Below are 23,688 nucleotides of genomic sequence, written 5' to 3'. Positions count from 1 at the left end.
CAACTAAAAAAGAAAATTGATAGGTTTAGCCACACAAAAATTTTAAATAACTTATACATAGGAAAAAGTAACAAATCTTTGTAATGGGTATGGAGTATTTTTAATACATGAAGAATGAATAGAGGTTCTTAAGGACATAAGAAGGACGTACACAAAAGCACACAAGAAATGGCCTATAAATTCATTGAGAATCTATGAAATGCAAATTATATAATGAGGTTTAGTTTTGGGCTTGATCAAATTTAAAAAATATATAAGATACCAAGTGTTGGGTGGGTGTGAGGAAACATATATTACATATTATATATGCATTTATCTAGTAGCATACAACCTATATACTGATCCACCAAAAACACGGTGCGGTAGATATTATATGTAGCTTAGTGCTAATTTGAATTATGAGATAACTTTCAAACTCATGAATGCTGCTCCTAATATACTTATCTACCTATATTTAGATATATTAAATAGATATAACCTATTACATGTATTAATATAATATGTTAAAATATATTAAAGTTTTATATTAATACATTATATTAAGTGTATTAAATATATTAATATATTCTTATATAATCAATAAATATTAAATAAGATATATAGAATAAATATGTTTAAATATAAAATGTAACATATTACTGTATTAAATATATACAAATATATTTATGTAAAAATAACTCTCTATCCATGAATGTTCTTATTATACATGTATTAGTATACATTATTAGTTATACACATAATAGGAGCAGCGTTCCTGACTGTGAAAGTTATATGAACTATATAATGTGACATAGTATGTTATATATGTGTGTGTGTGTAAGTAAAATGGGCAGCATTTATGGATATGAAAGTTATTCTGCTCCATATATAATGTTATAAATATATCTAAAACAGGTGCGGCATTATGGATATGAAAGTTAGTTATCTCAAAGGCACTTCTGTATATTGGCTTCACCTGGGAGGGGGTTTCTCTCTTTGGTGTGTGCCTCCCTCTGAATTTCTGCACCAGCTCCCATGTAGCAGCCATGGCCAAACAGTCGCCTGAGCTCGTCCCCACCATGTCAGAATGCATGCTTTGTGTCTCGGAGGTGACGGGCCCTAATTTGACTGCCGCTCTTTGTGCGGCAACAGCCACTGTAAAGCTTTCACCATGCAGATTGCAGCCTGTGGCATTTAACTGCCAAGATTTATGGCATTTGCTTCTATAACTTACCCAAAAACAGTACAGTGTATTATAAGAGAGTTTTACTAGGATATGTGCACCCTGCTCGTCCATCTCAGAGAGTGCCATTTGAAAGCAACTCGGTGAGAGCAAGCCCACTTTCAGCGACATGTTGCAGTGTTCCGTATTGTCAGCACACGGATCTGAACCCCGCAGGGAAAGCGGGCCTGCAGAGTGGCCAAGAGAACAAACCCCGGCCGAGAAGACTGGGGAGCATTGTGCTGCACCCGGCGATGTGTAGTGGCTGATAGCGCTGGGCTGTCAGCAGGATGGGGCTGTGTTAGGTTCTTTGATCGCCTGCCCGAGCCTCAGGCTGATGCGGCCAATGACGTGAAGCTTGATCCCTGCAGCCTGCGCTGCTGCAACCCTACATACAGTCGTCACAGGGGAATCTGAGAATGCGCCCCAAAGCCCACACACGTACTGCTCTGGGACACTGAGTGTTGGCACTAGATGGGGCCTTCGGGGCACATGGTCAGGCCCATCTCCTTACAGAAGAGGACACTGAGGCCCAGCGGGGAGACAGATGGGCTCGCTGCCAGAACTGGAGGCCTGGCCTCCTGGCCCTTCCCCGTCCTTCCTCAGAGCCCTCACAGCAGCCTCTCCCTCTCAGGAATTGCCTTCCATGTTACTTGTTCATACTTGGCCATCAGTTTTGTTTGTTCTTGGGTGTGTTTCTTCTTCTTTGCCCCAAATCATTTGCAAGATGAATTTGGTGTCTACGCCAGGCACCCAGTGGAAAAATAAGAAAAGATTAGAGTCTCCTGGTTAGCTGTGTTTAGTGCTACAGAAACGTCCTCCTTTTCACTTACCTCTCACTTCTGACCTTCCCAGAATCGCCATGGAAACCTATATCCGGCAGAGGCAGCTAATCATGTCACCCCTGATAACATCCCAGGTGATCGGGGAAAATGAGCCACTCACTTCAGTCCTGAATAAAGTGATAGCAGCGAAGGAAGTGAACCACAAAGGACAAGGTACAGTGTGCGCTCCGCTGGGAGGGGCGGGGCGGGCATTCAGAGCCCGGCCTGGGACGCCCGCCCTCTCACCGCCTTCCTCTGGGGGCTGCCCACCTCCGCTTCCTGCTGGAGGCATTTAATACTGAAGAGCACCCGGAACAGCTCTAGGTCAATGCACAGACAGAGAATTTTGAGGATAACTACGTCCCACTCTCTGAATATGTTTATCCCCTTACATTTCCTAAAATTGAGAGCAAGGAGACCAAAGCAACATGTATTAATATAAAATAATTGGCTGTCTAGCAAAATGTTTTTAGTTGTTTTTAGTACTTCTTATGTTCTGTTGACATCATTTTAACCAAGAGAAATTCTGCTTATTGAAACTACATTTTAAATTCAAAATAATAAGGGAAAATAGTTAAAATTTTAAATTTAAATACCAAGATGCTGATGGTTTTGGGATAATTTTTGAAGATTGAGTAATTTTTTTTAAAGGTTACTCTCTCTCTCTCTCTCTCTCTCTATATATATATATATAGATGTATATACATATATACATATATATAGTTGATTTTTTACCAAGAGGAAGGGAGAGGGATAGATAGTTAGAAACATCGATGAGAGAGAAACATCGATCAGCTGCCTCCTGCACACCCCCTACTGGGGATGTGCCCACAACCAAGGTACATGCTCCTGACAAGAATCGAACCTGGGACCCTTCAGTCCGCAGGCCGACGCTCTATCCACTGAGTCAAACCGGTTAGGGCTGAGTAATTTTTTTTTTAACCCACCCTATAATTGTCTTCCAAAGTGGAGGCAATCAGAAGACAAGTTGTTTTCAGCATATTTACTTTCCCCTATATTAACAATTATTCTTTATCCTGAATGGGAAAGACATGTTAGGAATTGTTAAAAAATTAAAACAAATAACGATATTTCTGTTTTGGAATTTCAACCTTAAGATATAATTTGTTAGAGTAAAACAACCCTTACACTAAATAAATTATTCTGTATATATAACTTATTTTAACAAAACTGGGAAAAGGTCATTTTTTCTTTTGCTGCTTAACAAATCAAACACTATTAAAATGTTTTTATGCTCTTCACAAATATTTTTTGTGGTTGCATGATACTCCATTACTTGGATTTCAGAAAATGAAATCTCCTAGGTAGAACTTAAGTGTTCTCTAATTTGTCACCACTGTAAGTGTAAATAACTCTACTATGACTATCTTTACACATCAGCTTTTCCGTATTCAGGACTGCCGCCCCTAAAGTTCCCAGAGTAGGATTTCTGGGTCAAATGATGGCAACAAGCTTAAACCTGGAAACATAGCTATAGACTTCTACCAGCGGGCACTCATTACCATCTTGCCCACTTTGCCAACTGATACTTAAAAATCCTTACCTGTTTGGAAGGTTAAAAGTAGACTTTCATATACTTCTCTTAAATAAGTAAAAAACAAAAAACAAAACCAAAAAAACTACTCTTCATGTGTATTTGTGAGTTTTCTAAAGTTTTCCTTCTTAGCACTTTATATAATAAAGATAATCAGCCCCCCGTGGTCAGTGCGCTCTCACAGCAGGAGTGAAGCCGGGCTCATGGATGGTGAGCGCAGTGGTTATGGCGGGAGCCTCTCCTGCCTCCACAGCAGCGCTAATGATGTCCGACCGCGGGCTTAGGGAGCGGGCCTAAGCCATCATTCAGACATCCCCCGAGGGCTCCCGGACTGGGAGAGGGCGCAGGCCTGGCTGAGGGATTCTGCCCCCCCTCTACCCTCCAGTGCACGAATGTCATGCACCGGGCCTCTAGTATGTTACAGTTTAACCTCATAGTTTCCATGGATTCACATAACTTTTTTTTACCAGTAATACCATGTATTACTAGAGCTTTACAGCATTTTGGTATCTAGCTTCACTCCCCCGCCCACCCCCAAAGTAAACATCTGTTCACTTCTCTGTCAAATTCTCAAGAAGTCCTAATGGAGTGTCATTAAGATTATAAGTTAACTGGGGGAGAATTTTCATCCAATAACGCTGTATCTGTATATCATTACAACATACTTTTCTCAGTGTGGGTGTGTGTTTATTATAGAGATCATACAGAGAACTGAAAGTTTATCTTTTATTTCTTTAAAGGACTTTGGGTGTCCTTGAAGCTGTTGCCAGGTGACCTCCCGCAAGTTCAGAAGAATTTCTCACACTTGGTGGATAGATCAACAGCAATCGCCCGGAAAATGGGCTTTCCTGAAATAATACTTCCAGGTAAACACTTGGCTTGAGTCACCTGCTCTGCTTCCTCTAGGATTCCCTTCCATGAAGTAGTTACTTCTGACAGCACAGTTGAAACAATACAGATCTATCGATTTAGTTATCTGCAGCCAGTGGTATCAAGACAGAGGGAGATACAAACAGGGTTGCATGCAGTACCTTCAAAAGCTACCCAGTGCCCTGGCCGGTGTTTGTCAGTGGTTAGAGTGTCAGCCTGTGGACTAAAAAGTCTCGGGTTTGATTCCAGTACGTACCTCCGTTGCAAGTTCTCCAGCCCCGGTCGGGGCACATGTGGGAGGCAACCAGTTGATGTGTCTCTCTCACGTCAATGTTTCTCTCTCTCCCCTCCTCCCTCCCTTCCACTCCTTCTAGAAACCAATGGAAAAAATATCCTTGGGTGAGGATTTAAAAAAAAAAAGGCTACCCAGTGTGCAAGGCCAACATAAAGCTTCTGAATGTCACTCAAATTTTCGGTACACTCTTTCTTCCTTCTGTATTCTGCACAAGCCCGTGTGCAATGCTTCCCTAGACCATCATTAAGTTGAACTAAATGGCACAGGTTCTCGGCCCCAAGAATAACCTGCTTCATTTGCGAGTACCTTTCCTCACGGAGACATCACCAGCATCCTGGGCTCCTTGCAGGGAAATTGCAGCGAGGAGCTGCAGCTCAGTCTCAGCTGGGCCGTCTGCTTCATTTGCTTCAGCTCCAGCTGTGTTGTTGGCAGTCCCTGTACTTGTGACAGAACGTAGATATTCTGCAGTTTCTTACTTTAGTTCCATCTGATTTGCCACCACATGTTGGTGATCTGCATATGTGTTTTGTTGTATTCACTGATTTAACCCATTTAATTTCTTCTTCTTCTATTTTTTTTTTGTTGTTGTTGTTGTTAAGCCTTACCCAAGGATATTTTTTCCACTGATTTTTAGAAAAAGTGGAAGGGAGATGAAGAGGGAAGGAGAGAGAGAGAAACATCAGTGTGAGAGAGACATCGATTGGTTGCCTCCTGCACATGCCCCAACTGGGGTTGAGGATCAAATCTGCAACCCAAGTATGTGCCCTGGACTGGAATCGAACCCATGAATCTTCAGTGTGTGGGCCAATGCTCTAACCACTGAGAACACTGGCCAGGGCCTATTTAATTTCCTAATCTTCATATTAGTAAAAGGAAATGATTCCCTCAAGGAACTTTATATAAAATACCACTTTATTATATTATATAAAGATTGAGTAAAGTGTATGGTTATAAGCAAATATTAAAATATGAATATATGAAATGTATTTTATAGGTAGCTAGAACATATAAGTAAATAATCTTTGGCATATTAGAAAAATTCTAGAAAACCAAGCTCTTATCTCTTCCATAAAAATTCAGCTTCTTTTAAAGTAACACAAGGTTGCCCTAACCGGTTTGGCTCAGTGGATAGAGCGTCGGCCTGTGGACTGAGGGGTCCCGGGTTCGATTCCGGTCAAGGGCATGTACCTTGGTTTCGGGCACATCCCCAGTAGGGGGTGTGCAGGAGGCAGCTGATCGATGTTTCTCTCTCATTGATGTTTCTAACTATCTCTCCCTCTCCCTTCCTCTCTGTAAAAAAAAAACCAATAAAATATATTTAAAAATAAAATAAAATAACACAAGGTCTTATTTCCCCTTTGTGAAATTAATGAGCTGTAATAATTTGTTGCTCCCCAGGTGATGGGCCAGGTTTGAGAACTATAGAGGTAGACCTAAGTCCCTCACCTTGGAGCTTCCTCTCATCCCCATTTAAACAGGCCTTTTGCTCCACCCCCCTCCCCCTCCAGCAAAGGCGCTCTGCCTCTCTGCTGGCATCTTCCAGCCAGATTCCTGGAAGTGATTATACTCTCTATCTCTGCTTTCTTACCTGACAGTCACCCTCTGGCCACTCCAGAGTGGCTGTCACCGGAGTCACCAAAGATTGCGGTCACTAGGCCAAAGGACATTTTTTAACATAATGGTTGTTTCTGGTATTTCTGCAGCATGTGACACTTGGCCACTCCTTCTTGAAATACTCCCCCTTCATCATCGGTGACCCACCTCTTCGTGTTCTCCCTGAGGCCTCTGCTAGGACTCCTGCCACCTTGTCATCATCTGCTCACCTTTTGATGTCAGCTCCGCTCAGTATTCGGCCCTTACGCCCTGTATTAGTTTGCTAGGGCTGCCATAGCCAAGTCCCACGGACTGGGTGGCTTAAGCCACGGAAGTTTATTTCCTCACAGTCCTGGGGGCTGGAAGTCCACGATGGAAGTGTCAGCAGGTTTGGTTTCCTTTGAGGCCTCTCCCCGTGGCTTACATGTGGCCACCTTCTCCCTGTGCCCTCACATGGTCACGCCTTCGTCTGTGTGTCTGTCTCCTAATGTCTTCTCGTAAGGACTCCAGTCATGTTGGATTAAGGCCCAACACATGACCTCATTTCATCTTACTCACCTTTTAAAGGGCCTGTCTCCAAATACGGTCAAATCTGGAGGTACTGAGGGCTGAGACCTCAACCTAAGAATTTAGGGGGACACAATTCAGCCCGTGACAAGTCCCCTTTGCTTCTCATCTGCTTTCTCTCCCTCGGTGCTCTCACCTACTCACTCAGCCTCTGTGTGTTAGTTGCCTCCAAATCCATCTCTCTCGCCCCAGGGCCACTCCCTTGAGCTCAGTACCATCGATCCTACTACTTCCTGCCTCAGGACCCTACTAGGTACGGTTCCCTGCCTGGGCTCCTCTCCTCTCTTTAGTTGCTTAGTTCTTGCTCAGAGTCCCCAGTTGGGACGTGTAACCCTGTGCATCTTCTGTTGAGTTTTATCAACAAGAGCGGCCCCCTCTCTAGCCAGATGCACAAATAAGGGGTCTGAAAGTCACTCTCGACCCCTCCCCTCCCTTTCCTTCACACCTCACTCAAAATTCCTGGACAGGACCTGCCAGTTCTACCTTTAAAAGGCCTGTCAAGTCCACAACCTTGCCCAGCCCGCATGGCTCAGTGGTTGAGTGTTGACCTATGAACGAGGAGGTCACTGGTTTAAGTATTGGTCAGGGCACATGCCCGGGTTGCGGGTTTGATCCCCAGTGTGGGGTGTGCAGGCAGCTGATCAATGATTCTCTCTCATCATTAATGTTTCTATCTCTCTCTCCCTCTCCCTCCTCTGTAATCAATAAAAAAAATTTTTTTTTTTTTAAAAAGCCACAGCCTTCTCTCTGTCTCCATTGCCACTACCTGAGCAGTAGCTACTGTCATCTCTTCCCTGGACAACTGCCATCCCTTCCTAACTGGTTTCCCTGTTTCTGCTTGCTCTCACTTCATTTCCTCTTCTCCACACTGCAGCATGAGTGAGTTTTTATGAAAGCCCACCTAATTTTGTCCCCTCCTCCCATGCTGAAAACATTTTGATGACTTCTGTTTATGTTTAGGATGAAGGCACAAATTCTTAGCTTAGCCTTCAAGTGCAAGCTTAGGGAGACATGTGTCCTGCCGGTCTCTGTAGCCTTATCTCACACCAGACCCCACCTCCCATTGGGAACACTTCATCATAGGTCTGCTACCTCTGGGCCTTTGCACATGCTGCTGTTGCTCTCTCTCACTCTCATCCCGCCAATGTCAGCTCAAAGGACGATGCCCCTACGCTCCCGACAAGGTTGGAACTTAGGGTTATGCTTTCACAGAGCGTAGCCTGTTCCCTGATTTGTGATGATGCATTTCATCGTGTGATTATCTGATAACTAGAGGCCTGATGCACAAAATTTGTGCACTCGGGAAGGGGGGTCCCTCAGCCTGGCTTGCACCCTCTCACAGTCTGGGAGCCCTTGGAGGATGTCCACCTGAGGGCTTAGGCCTGCTCCCTAGGGACAGCTGGACATCCTTAGCGCTGCTGCAGAGGCTGTGAGCCCGGCTTCTGGCTGAGCGGCTCTATCCCTGTGGGAGCGCACTGACCACCAGGGGGCAGCTCCTGTGTTGAGCATCTGCCCCCTGGTGGTCAGTGTGCATCATAGCGACCAGTTGTTCCACCGTTTGGTCTATTTGCATATTAGCCCTTTATTATATAGGATGAGCTGCTTGAGAGTGAGGCTTGTGCGTGTCTCCCCGTCATCTTCCACACTTGGTACAGTGCTTGGTACAGAGTAGGTGCTCAGTCAGTGCTTTAAATGAATATTATCTTATGTGTTGGTGCCATCATTTACTCTACCAGCTGCTTTATTGTTGGGAACTGAGGGACTTTCCAAGTGTTCACTTTCATAAACAATATCACAATGAATATTGTTATGGATAATCATGACCCACCTTTTTTTTTTTGTTAATCCTCATCTGAGGATATTTTTTCCATTGATATTTTTAGAGAGAGTGGAAGGGAAGGGGAGAGACAGAGAGAGAGAAACATAGATGTAAGAGAGACACATCGATTGGTTGCCTCGCGACTGGGGCTAGAACTAAGCCTTGACTGAAATCGAACCCGAGACAGTTCAGTTCGTGGGCAGATGCGCTAACCACTGAGCAACCCGCCAGGGCAAGGCCCACATTTTTAATACTTTGAAATAAATATTACCAGTGAACTTGCTGTGTCAGTTAAGGCTTTTGACACAAACTGTCAACTTCTCTACTGACAAAGAATATGTCAATTAAGATTTCAAACTGTAGTATATAAATAAGCCCCTTTTCTTCACCCTCACCAGTTGTTAGCAATATCTTAATTTTTTTTCCAGTCAGATAAGCGATGAAAATGATGTGTTGTAAATATGCACCTCGATTTTTTTGTAGTCCTCCAAGATTTTATTTTTACCCTGGGAGGCAGTTTATGTAGTAGAGATGTTGGAGTCATTTTTATAATACTGTCTTTCCACCCAGGAACTAGGCTTACCTTTCAAGCATTCCAGGTTTCATTTCTGTGTCTTAATAACATTAAAATTTTGTCTTCATTGTGTGGGAGGAGGGCTACACATTTACTAATTAATTCATTTAAAATTTTTGTGCTAGTTGACCAAAAATATAACAAGCAGAAATTATTCTGATATCAGTAAAAACAATTAAGCTGATTTACATAAACATAAAGTATTTGATAGGCTTTCAGAAATAGTGTCTACCTCATTAGGTTGTTAAGTGCATTAAATAAATTATTGCATATAAGACACTTTGTTTATTATTGTTTTTTGTTAATTCTTTCCTGAGGATATTTTCCCATTGACTTTTAGAGAGAGTGGAAGGGAGAGGGAGAGACAAAGAGAGAGAAACATCGATTGCTTGCCTCCTGCCTGCGCCCGATCAGGGCCAGGGATCGAGCCTGCAACCAAGATACATGCCCTTGACTGGAATCAAACCTGGGACCCTTCATTCTTCAGGCCAACACTCTATCCACAGAGCCAAACCAGCTAGGGCAATATAAGATACTTTGAACAGTGCCTAGTACATAGTAAGCACTTGATAAATATTAGCTTTCATTATTTCAGATGCATTAAAATACCACACTCTCACCCTAGCCAGTTTGGCTCAGTGGATAGAGAGAGTGGAGTGTTGGCCTGAAGCATGAAGGGTCCCTGGTTCGATTCTGGTCAAGGGTACATGCCTGGGTTGCAGGCTCAATCCCCAGTGGGGGAGCATGCGGGAGGTAACCTATAACATAAAATACCATACTCTCGAAGGCATTATTTAATAACATGACACTATAAGCCAATAAAATACACCGTGTACTTTATTAGACAGCAGTTATTAAATAGAATAACGACTGCTATTGAAAAGAGTTCATTCTTTAAAAACCACACTTCTGAGACACTTGGGCATGTGTGGAGAGGTAGAATGGGGTAATGGGAAGAGAACAATACGTAGAAAAAGTGCTGTATGAGTAGCTCACTATAGAGTCAGACCTGGCCATTCCTAGTTTACTTAGCGTTTGTCTATCAGAAAACTTAAAAGTGATTCTCTCAGCACCATTCACAGGACGGTTGTCATGTTACAGGAGATGTTCGGAATGACATTTATGTCACCCTGATCCACGGGGAGTTTGACAAAGGGAAAAAGAAGACGCCAAAGAACGTGGAGGTGACCATGTCTGTGTGTGACGAGGAGGGCAATACTTTGGAGGTACACACCATGGAATGCTCTGCCATCACACATTCATTCCTCTCTCTCTTTTTTTTAATTTATCTTTATTGATGAAAGTATTACAGATGTCCCCTTCCCCCCACTTCTTTGCAACAACCAGGGACTTCTGGCCTGGAGTTAATTGTTCTCCACATTAGGGTGCATTTGGTTTTTCATAAGGAAAAAATATGAAACCTGTTAAATTCATGATTAGCCTTGACCAGTTTCAGTAAGAAAACCATTGAGACTCTTATGTTTATATTTCTCCTGAGCTAAGAAACATCTCAAGCCACTACCGATTTCATGTACACGCTTCTGCTGCAGAGGCTCTTTATCATTGCCAAACTGTGTAGCCCCTTCCAGGCCAAGTTCCCCTGGGCCTTGAGCGCGGGGCGTGTGCCCAGGAGGCGCTGGGAGGCACTTCTTCTCCCCGGGCCAGTGGAGAGCAGCAGACACACCCAGGAGGGAGCTTCCAACTGGAAGCCTGGTGCTTAGAGGTCATGGTTAGAGGTCAGCTACGATGGGCTGTTAGTTTCAGTATCAGGAAACTGCAGCCCAGAAAGAATACGTATTTTCTCAGGGAAACACAGGAGCTGGGAATGGGTCCAGGTATCTGGCTCTCCAATCAGAGTTCCGACTGCCCAAATGGGGAAGACGTAGGAGAGAAGGAGATAGGCAGGAGGCTTCTTTGTCATAGCTGGCATCTGGCTCCTCTGTCTGAGCCTTAGTTACCTGCTTTGGAATCCAAGACTCGAAACGCCAGCTCCCTCCGCTCGCCGTGTGCCTCGCTGCACAGGCACCTGAGGGACAGCGAGACACACAGTCCTGTCCCCTCCCCTGGATGTTAGAGTCTTTGAAGGAAACAGTCCACTAAGTGACTAAGTGTTCTGTGTCACGGGACAAGCAGAATGCTGTGGGCCATGCGGTGGGGGTGGTTTATTTGTGCTCTCAATAGAGCCCCTTAGCCCATGAGTTCAAGTACACATCTTCCCCGAGTCGGTCATTTCACGGCTTTGCTGACCAGCTGGGCAGTGCCCCATTGAAGCCTGGTTTACAGAGCCAAGAGTTTCATTACTAGGAAGAGACAGCCCTGAGTTTCAGTGAACATGCTGTACCTACACATCCGGTCCTCAAAGCAGAGTTCACGGGCCTTCACAGCTGTGCACCTGCATGTGCTCACAGCTGCCGGCCAGCTCCCGGGCCTCAGCTCCCGGGAAGAAGAGGGAAGGAAAGAGAGTATATGCCAGGGGGGTGGGGGGGAGGAGATCAATATTGCAGCAAAGAGGAGTGTTAGGACGGTGCTGGGTCCCATAGGGATAACCACATTTAGACCCTCAGGTAGGGTTGTAGAAACTCATTCTTACTCTACTCTTCATCCCCAAATGGAATCAGCTTGTGGGTGCCAGTGTCAGGCCTGGGCTGGCCACGCGGAGGGCTCGTGAATGCCGTGCGGGGTTCTTTTATTGTTCTAGTAACATTATTTCCTAACTTTTTCTCTCCATCTAAAGAAAGCACTTCATCCCGGCGCTGGATACGAAGGCATTTCGGAGTACAAATCAGTGGTCTATTACCAGGTCAAACAGCCCTGTTGGTATGAGACTGTCAAGGTGAGAATGGCACACCTATCGTAATTAAACCTGGTTCACATTCCTTTCTTCCTTTTACCTACAAATCGTTCCTACCTTATCTGGAAGTTTTAGATGGGTTGCCTATGGTGCGCAATAAGAAATGAACTGCTCATTACAGTTCTGTATGAGAGTCAGATTTCTTGAATGATAGGCTCCTTCATTAATGTGTAGAAATTTGAATAGAGAGACTGTTGTAATGATACAGTCGGCTGCCAAGATGGTCCAAACCCAAATGGGAACTTTCCCACTCTGCCAGCAGTTGCCTAACTTTATTTGCTTCTTGGCCTCTAACCAAGTTTTCTGGGCCTCTTTTCAGTTAAATACGTGTATTACAAATTCCAACGTGCTTTTCCGATCAGTCATCTTCTGTGAGCCTCTCAGTAGCCCTGCGACTGAAATGTTCCGCGCTGTACGGCCCTTCTGACGAGGTGCCCGCGACTCGGAGAAGATGCTCGATTCCCAGGCCCTGCAGCTGCTCTAGCGCTCTGATTGCCCACGTGTTCCGAGCTCTCCACAGAAAGCTCGGGAAATACACATTTGCATTAATATCTCCATTCAGAAGTAACTGTTGCCCAGGCGTTTTCAGTTATGCTGTTTATACAAATTTAGACTGTGCTCTTAAAAACTACTTCATATACTTCAGGCGTTTTCAGTTATGCTGTTTATACAAATTTATGCTGTGCTCTTAAAAACTACTTTATCTCGAAGCATTAAAGTTACTCAGAAATGTATTTTTCGATACTTGTATAGTAAGTACTCCATCGTAAGTCGTGCCCGGATTTATTTAACCGTTTGCATAAGTTCTCTGCTCTTCTCATTGCCTCATACTTCTGTTTTTCCTGTCCCTCATCTTCATATGAGCAGTAAAATCTTCCTTGTCCCCAGTATATATCTTTTCCTTCTATTATAGACCTGAATTATTACCATGTAAACATACACCTTGCAATCTGAAAGGTCCTGTATGAACCTCAAAGTGCTGATGTTTTCCCTCTGAATTATTTCCTGTTTCCAACAAGAAAACACTAGAAAAGTGGATTATCTCCATTCTCAGGATCTTCCATAAACAGCAAAGATGATCTTCTCCTGAGAGTCTTTTGGTTTGAAAATAGCTAAATCTCCTTTGAATGAAACCTCCCACCAAATCTCAGTGTATAGGAATTAGTGCTGGGACAGGACTCTAAAACTAAGCCTGACTTCATAAAATGAGCTATGAGAACAAAGTACCGTATTTTCCGGCGTATAAGACGACTGGGCATATAAGACAACCCCCAACTTTTCCAGTTAAAATATAGAGTTTGGGATATACCCACCCTATAAGATGACACCCGGCGTATAAGACAACCCCCGACTTTTGAGAAGATTTTCCTGGGTTAAAAAGTCGTCTTATACGCCGGAAAATACGGTAATATATATGTGTGTCAGCTATTGATTTCTTATTATTTTGCAGGTATCCATTGCTATCGAAGAGGTTACTCGCTGCCATATACGGTTTACCTTCCGACACCGATCCTCTCAGGAATGTAAGTACCAGGAGGTCTGGGACATCCCCATATGAAACATACTTGCTCTTGCCTGGCGTGCTTGCATGGGCCTGGAGAACAAGACACTTGGCATCTTCATTTCAGAACTCATTGGTGCTTGGAAATCAGAAAAAAAATGAATTTTTCTGGGTTTCTAAGATCTGTTATTATTCTGTATCAGAATTTCCCCAAAATGTGTTCGGTGATCACTAAAATTTTGTAAGATGCTAATAGATGCTCTATGACAAAAAGGGTTTCACAGTCCACAGGAATAGGAAATGCTATGACTTACCTCCCTCTAAAACAGTCTCGCTGTGTGTTGCCGAAAAGTCCTGCAGCAAGAAAACTATTTAATATGAAACTGTTTAATCTGTTGTCTCCCGAAATGACTACTTTGCTCATTTTAAGTCTTCGATTACAGATAAATGCAAAGGCTGCCCTTAAGTGTGAACAGAGAATAAAAATGATTGTTTTCAGATGAATCACAAAATTTCTGCAAGGATCTTGTTCTCATTTAGCACATAAAAATGCAATTTTTTTATTTCAAACTGGATGTAGTTGAGCCATCTACGTGCCAGACTGCAGGCCCGGCCCTGGGTATGTCCCAGCAGATGGGGCATGGCCATGCTCTGAAGGGCCTCTGTAGGCAGGTTAGGAAGGTGAGCAAGAGAAGAAGAGACTGCGTTCAGAGCAGGAATACGGCCTCAGCAGCATCGAGTTGTGGGGAACATGGAGCCCGGCACCTCGCCCATTAGGGGATTCATGCATGAGATTTCCTACAACCTAGGTGAGGTCTGAAGGGGAGTAGAAGTTAGCCCAACAGAGAGTGACAGTGCAGAAAAGTGTCTGAAAACCAAAGTGAGCTCAGTAGAGCCGAATGTGGGAGCAGGGGGAGCAATCATAATTTCAGGTTGCACGACATGAAATTGCCACTTTGTAGGTCAATGTCAAATGGTCAAATATCAGCAGTTGTGTGTGGCTCTGTGCATAGCATTTACCCAGCCTTAGTTTGTACCAGACTCTCAGTGAAGCTCCATTTACACACCACCTTGTTTATATCCACAATAATCTGATAAAGTACATACTACTTTAATCCACATTTATGTATAAAGAAACTGCGCACAGAGAGGTTAAATCCTTGGTCAAATGCACACTGCCAGGAAGTGGTAGAGCCTGGGTTGACAATCTTGCCAGGTGGGCTGGAGCCAGATCACGAAGGATGAAGGTTCTTTTGAACCCTGTATGGAGGAGCCATTAAAGGGTGTGTTACGGGCGGTGGGTGGTGGTTTGGTACATGTTTAAAGCAGCTTTATTAATAATATTATCATGTTGGACATAGCCCAGATGGTCATCGAAAGAAGAATGGATAACCATTGTAGAAATAGAGAGAAGAGGTGGGGGTGGCCTGAACTTAGGAGGGAACAGAGGGGATGGAGAAGAATGGTACAGGTTCCAGGGGTAATCAGTACATGGAGATGACATAGGGGCGGCGGCAGTGTCCACACCCACATTTCTGATTGAGATCACCTAGGGGTTGCTGGCCTCATTCATCTGTAAACACAGGGAGAGGAGCATATTAGAGGGACCAGAAGATTTCAGTGTGGGAAATACTTCCTTTAAGAAGCCTGTGACACACACTGTATGATTGTAACTTGCTGAACTGGGCTGCTTATGGCATGATTGAACATCACACCCCAGAGCAACATGTGAGGCTGGACGTCATAGCCTTCACTTCCCGACCACCTCTCTGCACTGCTCAGACTCGCTGTTTCTGTCTTTTCAGCCAGAGATCGATCGGAGCGAGCATTTGGGGTGGCCTTCGTGAAGCTGATGAAGGCGGACGGCACCACCCTGCAGGACGGGAGGCACGACCTAGTGGTGTATAAGGTGATGCACAGAATGAGCCTCAGAAATCACTGAGGAAGTGTTTACTCCTTCTGAAATTGGTTCTGAAGGTTCCTTTCAGACTTATACCTATCAACATCAAAAACTTCTCTAGTCCTGGCCAGCATGGATCAATGGTTAGAGCATCTCGGCCTGCTCACCGGAGGGTCTCCAGTTCAATTCCCAGTCAAGGGCATGTACCTGGGTTGCAGGTCTGATCCCCGCCCCTGGATCAGGGTGCGTTGAGAGGCAACCAACCGATGTGTCTCTGTCACATCTGTGTTTCTCTCTCCCTCTCTCCCCTTCCCCTCTCCCTTCCACTCTCTAGAGTCAATGGAAAAACTATCCTCATCCAGTGAGGATTAAAAAGCAAACAAAACTTCCCTAGACCTGCGTGTGTTTGCCCCTTTAAGTCTAGAATCCCGAAGGCCACATCCCCCTGGCTGCGTGGTCTCCCCTCCGCTTTCTGGAGAGAGCGAGTGCGGTATTAGTCTCCCTCTCCCGCACGTGGCGCTCGTGGCTGCCCACTTGCCTTTGTGTCACCCTGCGTGGCATGTAGATTGTTGCACTGTTGGGCTTATTTAGAGTGTGCTAGGGTGTGTTTTTCATATTGGCGGGAGCTAGGCAACATTTCTCTGCTCTCAGGCATTGTTTCCTTCCCTGACAGTGTTGTCTTCTAACTGCTGCAGAGCTCTCGCATCTACTGAGATTTTAGAGTGGAAAGTAGATGCCGGAAGATCTCGTCCATCCAACAGTATCATGGGGTTGGCAGCTTTTTTGAGATGTACCCACCTGATCTGTATTTTTCTTATTCTCTATAATTAGTTTATAGATAGTTTGGGAAGGCAGGGCAAGCTGTATCTTCCCAGTGACCCCAGTCAACCCACTGGTGGTGCATAATTGTGACCATTTAGAGGTTCAAGATAATAAGTTCCAACCTTATTTTTTATTATTTATTTATGTATTTACTAGAGGCCTGATGCACGAAGATTCGTGCAAGAATGGGCCTTCCTTCCTCTGGCTACTGGCACTGCCTTCGCTCTGACAGGAGCCGCCTTTTTGCTCCAGCCCGGAGCTGCCTTTCCACCTTCCCATGCTGCTCAGGTGCCTGGAGTGGCTGGGGCAGTGCAGAACGCCTGTGTTGTCGCCATGGTGATGACACAAGCGTCCTGCCCCGCCCCCGGCTGCTCAGCGCCTGTGTATGCAAATTAACCCACCATCTTTGTTGGGTTAATTTGCATATTCACTCCTGATTGGCTGGTAGGCATCGCAAAGGGATGGTCAATTTGCATCTTACTCTTTTATTAGTGTAGATAGCAGACACCTAGGCTATTCTTAGTGTAGCTCACAACTTCCTCCATGTTTATTCAGTTTTGAGTCTGGGCTCCCACCCTGGGAAGTGCCGCCGTTCTCGGAGTTGGAAGGGACCTGGGCTTACTTTGATGAAACCTCATTTTTCATGCCGGAAAGGCACCGTCTTCATTGGCGTGTGAGAGGTGGTGCCCCTCCTTTTGTCTTCCTGACATGCTGCCTTTCCAGGGAGATAATAAGAAAATGGAAGATGCGAAGTTTTACCTGACCCTGCCTGGGACCAAGGCAGAGATGGAAGAAAAAGAGCTGCAAGCATCCAAAACCCAGGCCAGCTTTGCCCCCACCAAGGAGAGCACCAAAGACAGTTTCCAGATTGCCACCCTCATCTGCTCCACGAAGCTCACGCAGAACGGTAGGTGTGGGACGCAGTGGCCCCAGGCGGGTGCTGCTTAGGCCTCCTGGGGCCTCCCGTTAGGCTCTGGCTGGACCACGGGGGCCACGACTTCGGACGTGGGTGCTGGGCACGTTGGCTGGGTTCTCTGCTCTTTAGGTGATGTCCAGGGATGAGAGGTCCTGACCCAATAGCTGAAGCTCCTTCTGAGGTTTTGTTGTCCACCTTTCAAACAGGATCAAAAGCATTTGTGTATTTTTTAATATTGTCAAACCTCTGAATGTATTCATTACCAGGACCCGGTGAGGTTTCTTTTCTGGATTTATGACAGTGTTTAGTAAACGAAGTCTGAGCAAATGGGAGAGTCAGGTTAGTGCTGACCTCTGGTGTAGCAACCCTTTAGGCTTCGGTATATAAGTCTGGTGACAGTTACCGTAAATTGGTATTCATCATGCTATAAATCTTTATAACTTATTTAATCATTTGCCATTTTGTAGCTTATGTACTGACATGAACACATCCTATGGAAAAAGCCACTTTAAATTATGAACTGTTTTCAAATAATGGCTTAAAATGAGGTCCTGTTCTGGACAAAGAAAATTAAAATTTTAATTTATATAAAATTGGAAAGTCTTATGTTTCTTTCCTTCAAGGCAGCAAAGAGCTCTGATAATGTGGCCTGTGTAATAAATGTAACAAGGGATGTTGATAGTAAGGGAGGACACTGGCAGAGAAATACTAGTAGAATCGGTCTTGGCCTAGATCTTTATATTGTCTCCATAGCTTTGCCTTTTTTTCTGGCTTAATTTTTGGTGAGTGTGCTTTTACTTTCCAATATGTTAGGTAAAAAGTAAATATAATAAACTGCTGATATGAGTTTAGTTGAAATGTTACAATATTTATGGGAGATGATTTAGAAGGTATATCAGATATTTAAAAGGTATTCAGACCCCTTGACCCAGTAACTTGACCCCTAGAAATTGAACCCAAGTAAACCATGAGAGAGGTGCACAGTGATTAATGAATAAAGATTTTGCCTATTATTCACAAGAAGGGAAATAGTTGAAACAACTAAATATCCAATACTTGGGACCAGTTTAAATTATAAAGTGGAATTACAGGACAAAATACATGCAGTTGCCAAATATATTTCAAAACAGTCAAAGACATGAAGACTTTTTAGCACTATGTAGAGTACAATCTCAGTCTTGTTTAAATGTGTGAGGACAATTTGGAGCCAGTTGCCTGGGTTCAAATCCCAGCTCTGCCACTTACTAGCTGTTTCACCTTAGGCAAGTCAGTTGATCTCTCTGTGACTTAATTTCCCCTTCTTTAAGAGAGTAATAAGAGTATATGTTTCAAACAATGAGGTAAGTTAAAATATGTAAAAGCAAAGCAACAGTCTGGTCCCTTGGAAACACTATATGAGAATTAACTCTTATTACTGTCATCATCATTATATATACACAGAAAAAGACTAAAAGAAACAACTTCAAAAGTTTGGGTAGTTCTTATTTTCTTTGTTTCTTTCAGTATTTTCCAAAATTTTAACTATGAAATGTCAAAATGTTATTTTTTTAAGGAAACATTTATTTATTTGTTTTTCATTTATTTCAGAGAGGAAGGGAGAGGGAGAGAGACCCAGAAACATCAATGATGAGAGAGAATCATTGATTAGCTGCCCCTTCTAGGGATCGAGCCTGCAACCCAGGCATGTGCCCTTGACTGGAATCAAATTCGGGACCCTTCAGTCCGCAGGCCGATGCTCCATACACTGAGCCAAACCAGCTAGGGCAAATACTATTATTATTATTGTTTTTAGTAATAGCCTATATGAAGCATTAGTGTACTTTTGGGACTATCAAAGGACACTAAAGAGGGATAGCATTTATCAAACACCTAATAGATTATTTTTCGCAGAGATTAAAGCTCAAAGAAAGCTTGAAAATGATTTCTAATACAAAGACAAAGGGATTTCTGTTAGAGAAAACCATGTTGTTATGTTGCTTGTTGTCCCCGCGTCAAACATTTAGGAAGCTATTGCCAGGTCGCAGTACTCAGCTCGGATGCTCGCCCTGTGGCATCTACATCACCTGTCGCCCACGTGTTCTAAACCTGTGCTGCGCTGACAGCCACTGGCCACGTGCAGCTTGGGACATTTAAGTCACATAAAAGTAAATGAGGAGAAGAATTCATTCCTTAGTTTCACTGGTCTCATTCCAAGGGCTCAGCAGCTTCACGGGGCTGGTGACTTCCGTTGGCCAGCACGGATAGGCAACATTTCCATCATCACAGAAGGTTCCGTTGGGGGACTGTACTCTTTCCTTTGTTGTCACCTCATTCCTATTGTGTAGATCTCAAAAAAACTCATCATAACACACACAAAAAAAGCCTTAAATAATGTCCCCTCCCAAAAAGGTTGAAGGAGGCCAACTGATCTTAACCAGAGAGAAGGAACCTCCGTCGGCGGGATGCGATAGGAAAGGGGACAGATACGGGAAAGATGGGGAGACCAGCAGGGCGTCACGAGCATCAGGAAAGCAGGGCCTTCAGAGGGACAGGTAACGACTGTGGGTTGCTCATGCACTGGCTTTCCTCTAATGTGATGTAAGAGATAAAGAACCAATGGAATTTGTTCTGAGAAAGCAGAAGCTGGAGAATATTAATAAGCCACCCATCTCAGAGCATTTCCTGACCAGGAGGGTAGCTGTGCTTTCACACAGACCCTGACAAAGGCATGTCTTACTAGCCGTAGCAGGACTACTCAGACTCAGAAGGTGAAAAGCCACAGGCCCTTGTTCAGGCAGAGCTTGTTGGCTCTTTATTTTTTCAAAGCAAGAACAGACCGGTTTACGTGGAATTACTTGTTGCTGGGCCCAGGTGGAGGGTGAGAAAACATTTGCTGTTCCAGGAAAGGGAAAAGGGGTTTCAGGTTTGTGCCAGCTGTTCACAGTCACCCAAACCCCTAGCACATGGAGACCCAGTATTCCCATTAGTAACCTCAGTTTACTGACCAGAAAAGGGAGTCAAAGTGCTAAAATATTGTGCCTAAGATCATAAGTGGTGGTCTTGGATCTGAAAATAGATAAATAACTCCAAGGCCAATGGTTGTTTGTTTTTTTTTATTAAATGTTATGGTTTCTGATCCTCTCCCAAAGGTATTCACTATCCTAAATTCTGGGATTATAATGTAGAGTATCCTGAATTCTTACATACTTTTCTTGGGGATAGAAATTGGGACAACTTTGGGCATTTGATAATACCTAGTACAGTTGAAGATGGTCATTCCTGATGATCCAGAAATTCCACTCCAGTTTTGTATCTCAGAGAAGCTACTGCACCTGGTCCAGAAGACACATGAGAATGTTCACAGCAAAATTGTTTGTGATAGAAAAAATTAGAAACAACCCAAATGTTTACTGGCAGTGGAATGAGTAGACAATTATGGTGCATTTATACAGGGGGTAGATGTTACGCAGCAGTGAACATTAGCTAGAGCTATATGCATCAACCTGTATGGGTCGCAGAAACACAGCTAGTCCAGGGCTGTCCATAATACTGTGCCACCACTTTCCTAGCCCCAAGACCTGTGATTCACCAGATGCCAAATGGATTCCTAACATGAGCAGTGATGTGGCATGTAAATATGTTTAGGAAGTAAACTTCTGCGCTGGTTGATGGGTTCTTTGCAACTTCTTGAAGCTGCTGGGTGACTGGGGTGTGTAAGTCCTTTTTCTCAGGCAGCTGTGAGTGGCGTGAAGTGTAGATGGAGTGGTCCCATTGACTAGCCTGTGACAGCAGTGGAGATGGGAAGATGGAAGAGGAGAGTGCCTAATGGGCAGGCCTAGCACAATCCTATTATTACATACTGAATGAATGAATAAATGAATTAAAGAATTATATTGAGCACGTGACCAGCTTCCTCAGGGCTACCGGTTCTCTTTTCATCCATCCATTCATCTGTTCATTCAGTCTTTCATCATACATGTATTGAACAGCTACTAGGTACATAGCAGCATGGTAGTGTACAAGGATAAAAGCAATATGATTCCTGCCTTCAAGTGGCTCAAGTCTATGGGAAGAGAAAGAGATACCAAGAGTGTCTTTATTATTTGTTATTTTATGGTTATGGATATGGATATGTAGGAAAGAGTGCCAACAGCAGAGAATGATTAGGAATTTCTTCCCAGAGGGAATAGAGTTTGAGATGGGCCATGAAATTTAAAGGGCTTGGCTGGTGTGGCTCAGTGGTTGAACAGGTAGACCAGGAGGTCACAGTTCGATTCCCAGTCAGGGCACATGCCTGGGGTTGCAGGCTTGATTCCCACGTAGGGTGCATGCAGGAGGCAACCGATCAATGGTTCTCTCTCATTGTTGATGTGTCTATCCCACTTTCTCCCTTCTTCTATCTGAAATAAATAAAAACGTATTAAAATAAAGAGTATTAAAAAAAGAAATTTAAGTAGGGGCTTGCAAATACATAGTATTTGTGTACATTTCAGAAAAAGAGAAGAATATATGCAAAGACATGGAGCTATTTCAGAGCATGCCACAGTGTGGGGGGTGAGGCATGCAGAGAGAAAGGTGGGAGATGTGGCAGCAGGACCATAGGTGCGGCCTTACTGCCTTCCATGCGTATTACTAGGACCTTATTCTGTTGACAGTGGACAGGCCTTGTGCGATGTCTCTAGGCACTGCGTTTTGGAGACTTCCAAGAGATTAAACAATATGCAAACCAATAAAACAAACACCAGTGAAGCAGAGTGACTATTTTAATGAACAGTATATGTTTTCAACTACTTATATATATACTAGAGGCCCGGTGCACGGGATTCGTGCACTGGTGGAGGGTGTGCCTGCGGGGATCAGCCGCTGTGGGAGCGCACTGACCACCAGGGGGCAGCTCCTGTGTTGAGCATCTGCCCCCTGGTGGTCAGCATGCGTCATAGCAACTGGTCATTCCGCTGTTTGGTCGCTGGGCTTTTATTATATAGGATTTATACAAGTCCATTGATTAAAAATTACGTGTTGCTTCTTTTACTAGATAAAGCTCTGTTAATGGTAATAGTAACTTGATGTATTAAACAAAATAGTAACAGTCCAGATGCCTGCTATATTTCCATAGGACACTTTAGTAGCCAACATTCATTAAAGCTGCAAGTGGCTTAAAGATTCAAAAGTCACCATTTTAAATGCGAAGTCATCTCAAGATTTTTGTTCCAGACTTAACCAACGGGGCCATGAATCTGTTCTGCCTTCCTTTGAAATAGCAACTTATCTGGTTTGCTTGTCTGTTTCTTTGCAGAACTCTGGGGAGGCAATATGTCAGAGTAGCAATGACATGATTTTTTGGAATTTGATGAATTTATAATTGGATTCCATTCCTACCACTTTCTGGCAGTTGTGTGACCTAAAGCGAGGAATTCAGTTTCACAAAGCCTCAGTTTCCTCATCTCAAAAATGGGAAAAATAAAGTCTGCTCCACAATATGGGCGTGACGTTTAAAAGCACTAATGCATGTGTATAAGTTCCCTTTTCCCCAATTTGAATCTACCGAGACACACTTAGTGACAAGGGAGAAGTTAAGCAGTGCAGCAAATTAGAGGTATGAAGATTACTTAAAAGTAAAGATATTTAAAAGGGAGTGTTTTAGGCATCAGCTGTGTGGCTGTGACATCATTATTTGCAAAACGTGAGTTCTATTCAGGTATTGTTTTATGATCATGAACATTAGTGGTTCATTTTTTTAAAATCTTTACAAATAAAAGAAGACCACAAAGTTTTTTTCTCTGATTTAGATGGGACACTGTAAATTCATGCAATACATAAGGTATTGGCCACCATTAAGAGCCATTGTCTTTTCTAGAGAGTTCTGCAGCTGTATCCAGCAATGGTCTGGGCTGCCCTTTCTAATCGCTGTCTAATGTTTATGGTTTGTGCTCTTTTCTCCTAGTTGACCTGTTAGGCTTGTTGAATTGGCGTTCGAACTTCCAGAATATTAAACACAACCTAAAGAAGTTAATGGAGGTGGATGGAGGAGAGATTGTTAAGGTACGTTTGGATATCCATACTTAGAAATATACCCACTATATTATTACTTCAGCATTTTAAATTAAACCTACCTTTGTAAATATAACACTTGTTATCTACATTGGGGAGCAAGAGTGATTTTTAAGAAAATGCTATTTTAAAAGCTATGCTATTGAAACCTAATTATCCCTGAATTTCTATACTATGGAGCTGAGCCAAAACCACCAAATAACCTCTCTGTTTTTTTCTTTCTTCAGTTTTTGCAAGATACACTAGATGCACTTTTTAATATAATGATGGAAATGTCAGACAACGAAACATATGACTTTCTTGTGTTTGATGCACTGGTAAGCAGTTAAGCATATTAACTAGTGTTTATTCTCTGAACCGTTAATTTCTG

At 43.6% G+C, this 23,688-nt stretch overlaps 1 protein-coding gene across 1 annotated transcript in view; it reads left to right on the top strand.

The window, feature by feature from the left end:
- The window catches only part of DOCK5 (dedicator of cytokinesis 5), a 208,417-nt gene that overhangs the window by 107,284 nt on the left and 77,445 nt on the right, over window positions 1-23,688 (top strand). The window contains exons 12-20 of the mRNA XM_079772524.1: window positions 2,057-2,199; window positions 4,321-4,446; window positions 10,400-10,524; window positions 12,033-12,131; window positions 13,600-13,672; window positions 15,456-15,559; window positions 17,096-17,279; window positions 23,212-23,309; window positions 23,546-23,635. Coding sequence (XP_079628650.1) covers window positions 2,057-2,199; window positions 4,321-4,446; window positions 10,400-10,524; window positions 12,033-12,131; window positions 13,600-13,672; window positions 15,456-15,559; window positions 17,096-17,279; window positions 23,212-23,309; window positions 23,546-23,635 — 1,042 coding nt within the window. The remainder of the gene's footprint in view (window positions 1-2,056; window positions 2,200-4,320; window positions 4,447-10,399; window positions 10,525-12,032; window positions 12,132-13,599; window positions 13,673-15,455; window positions 15,560-17,095; window positions 17,280-23,211; window positions 23,310-23,545; window positions 23,636-23,688) is intronic.

The sequence above is a fragment of the Cnephaeus nilssonii genome (genome assembly GCF_951640355.1).
Source record: "Cnephaeus nilssonii genome assembly, chromosome: 5".
In the NCBI taxonomy this organism is placed as follows: Eukaryota; Metazoa; Chordata; class Mammalia; order Chiroptera; family Vespertilionidae; genus Cnephaeus; species Cnephaeus nilssonii.
This window is presented reverse-complemented; position numbering and strand designations above follow the sequence as displayed.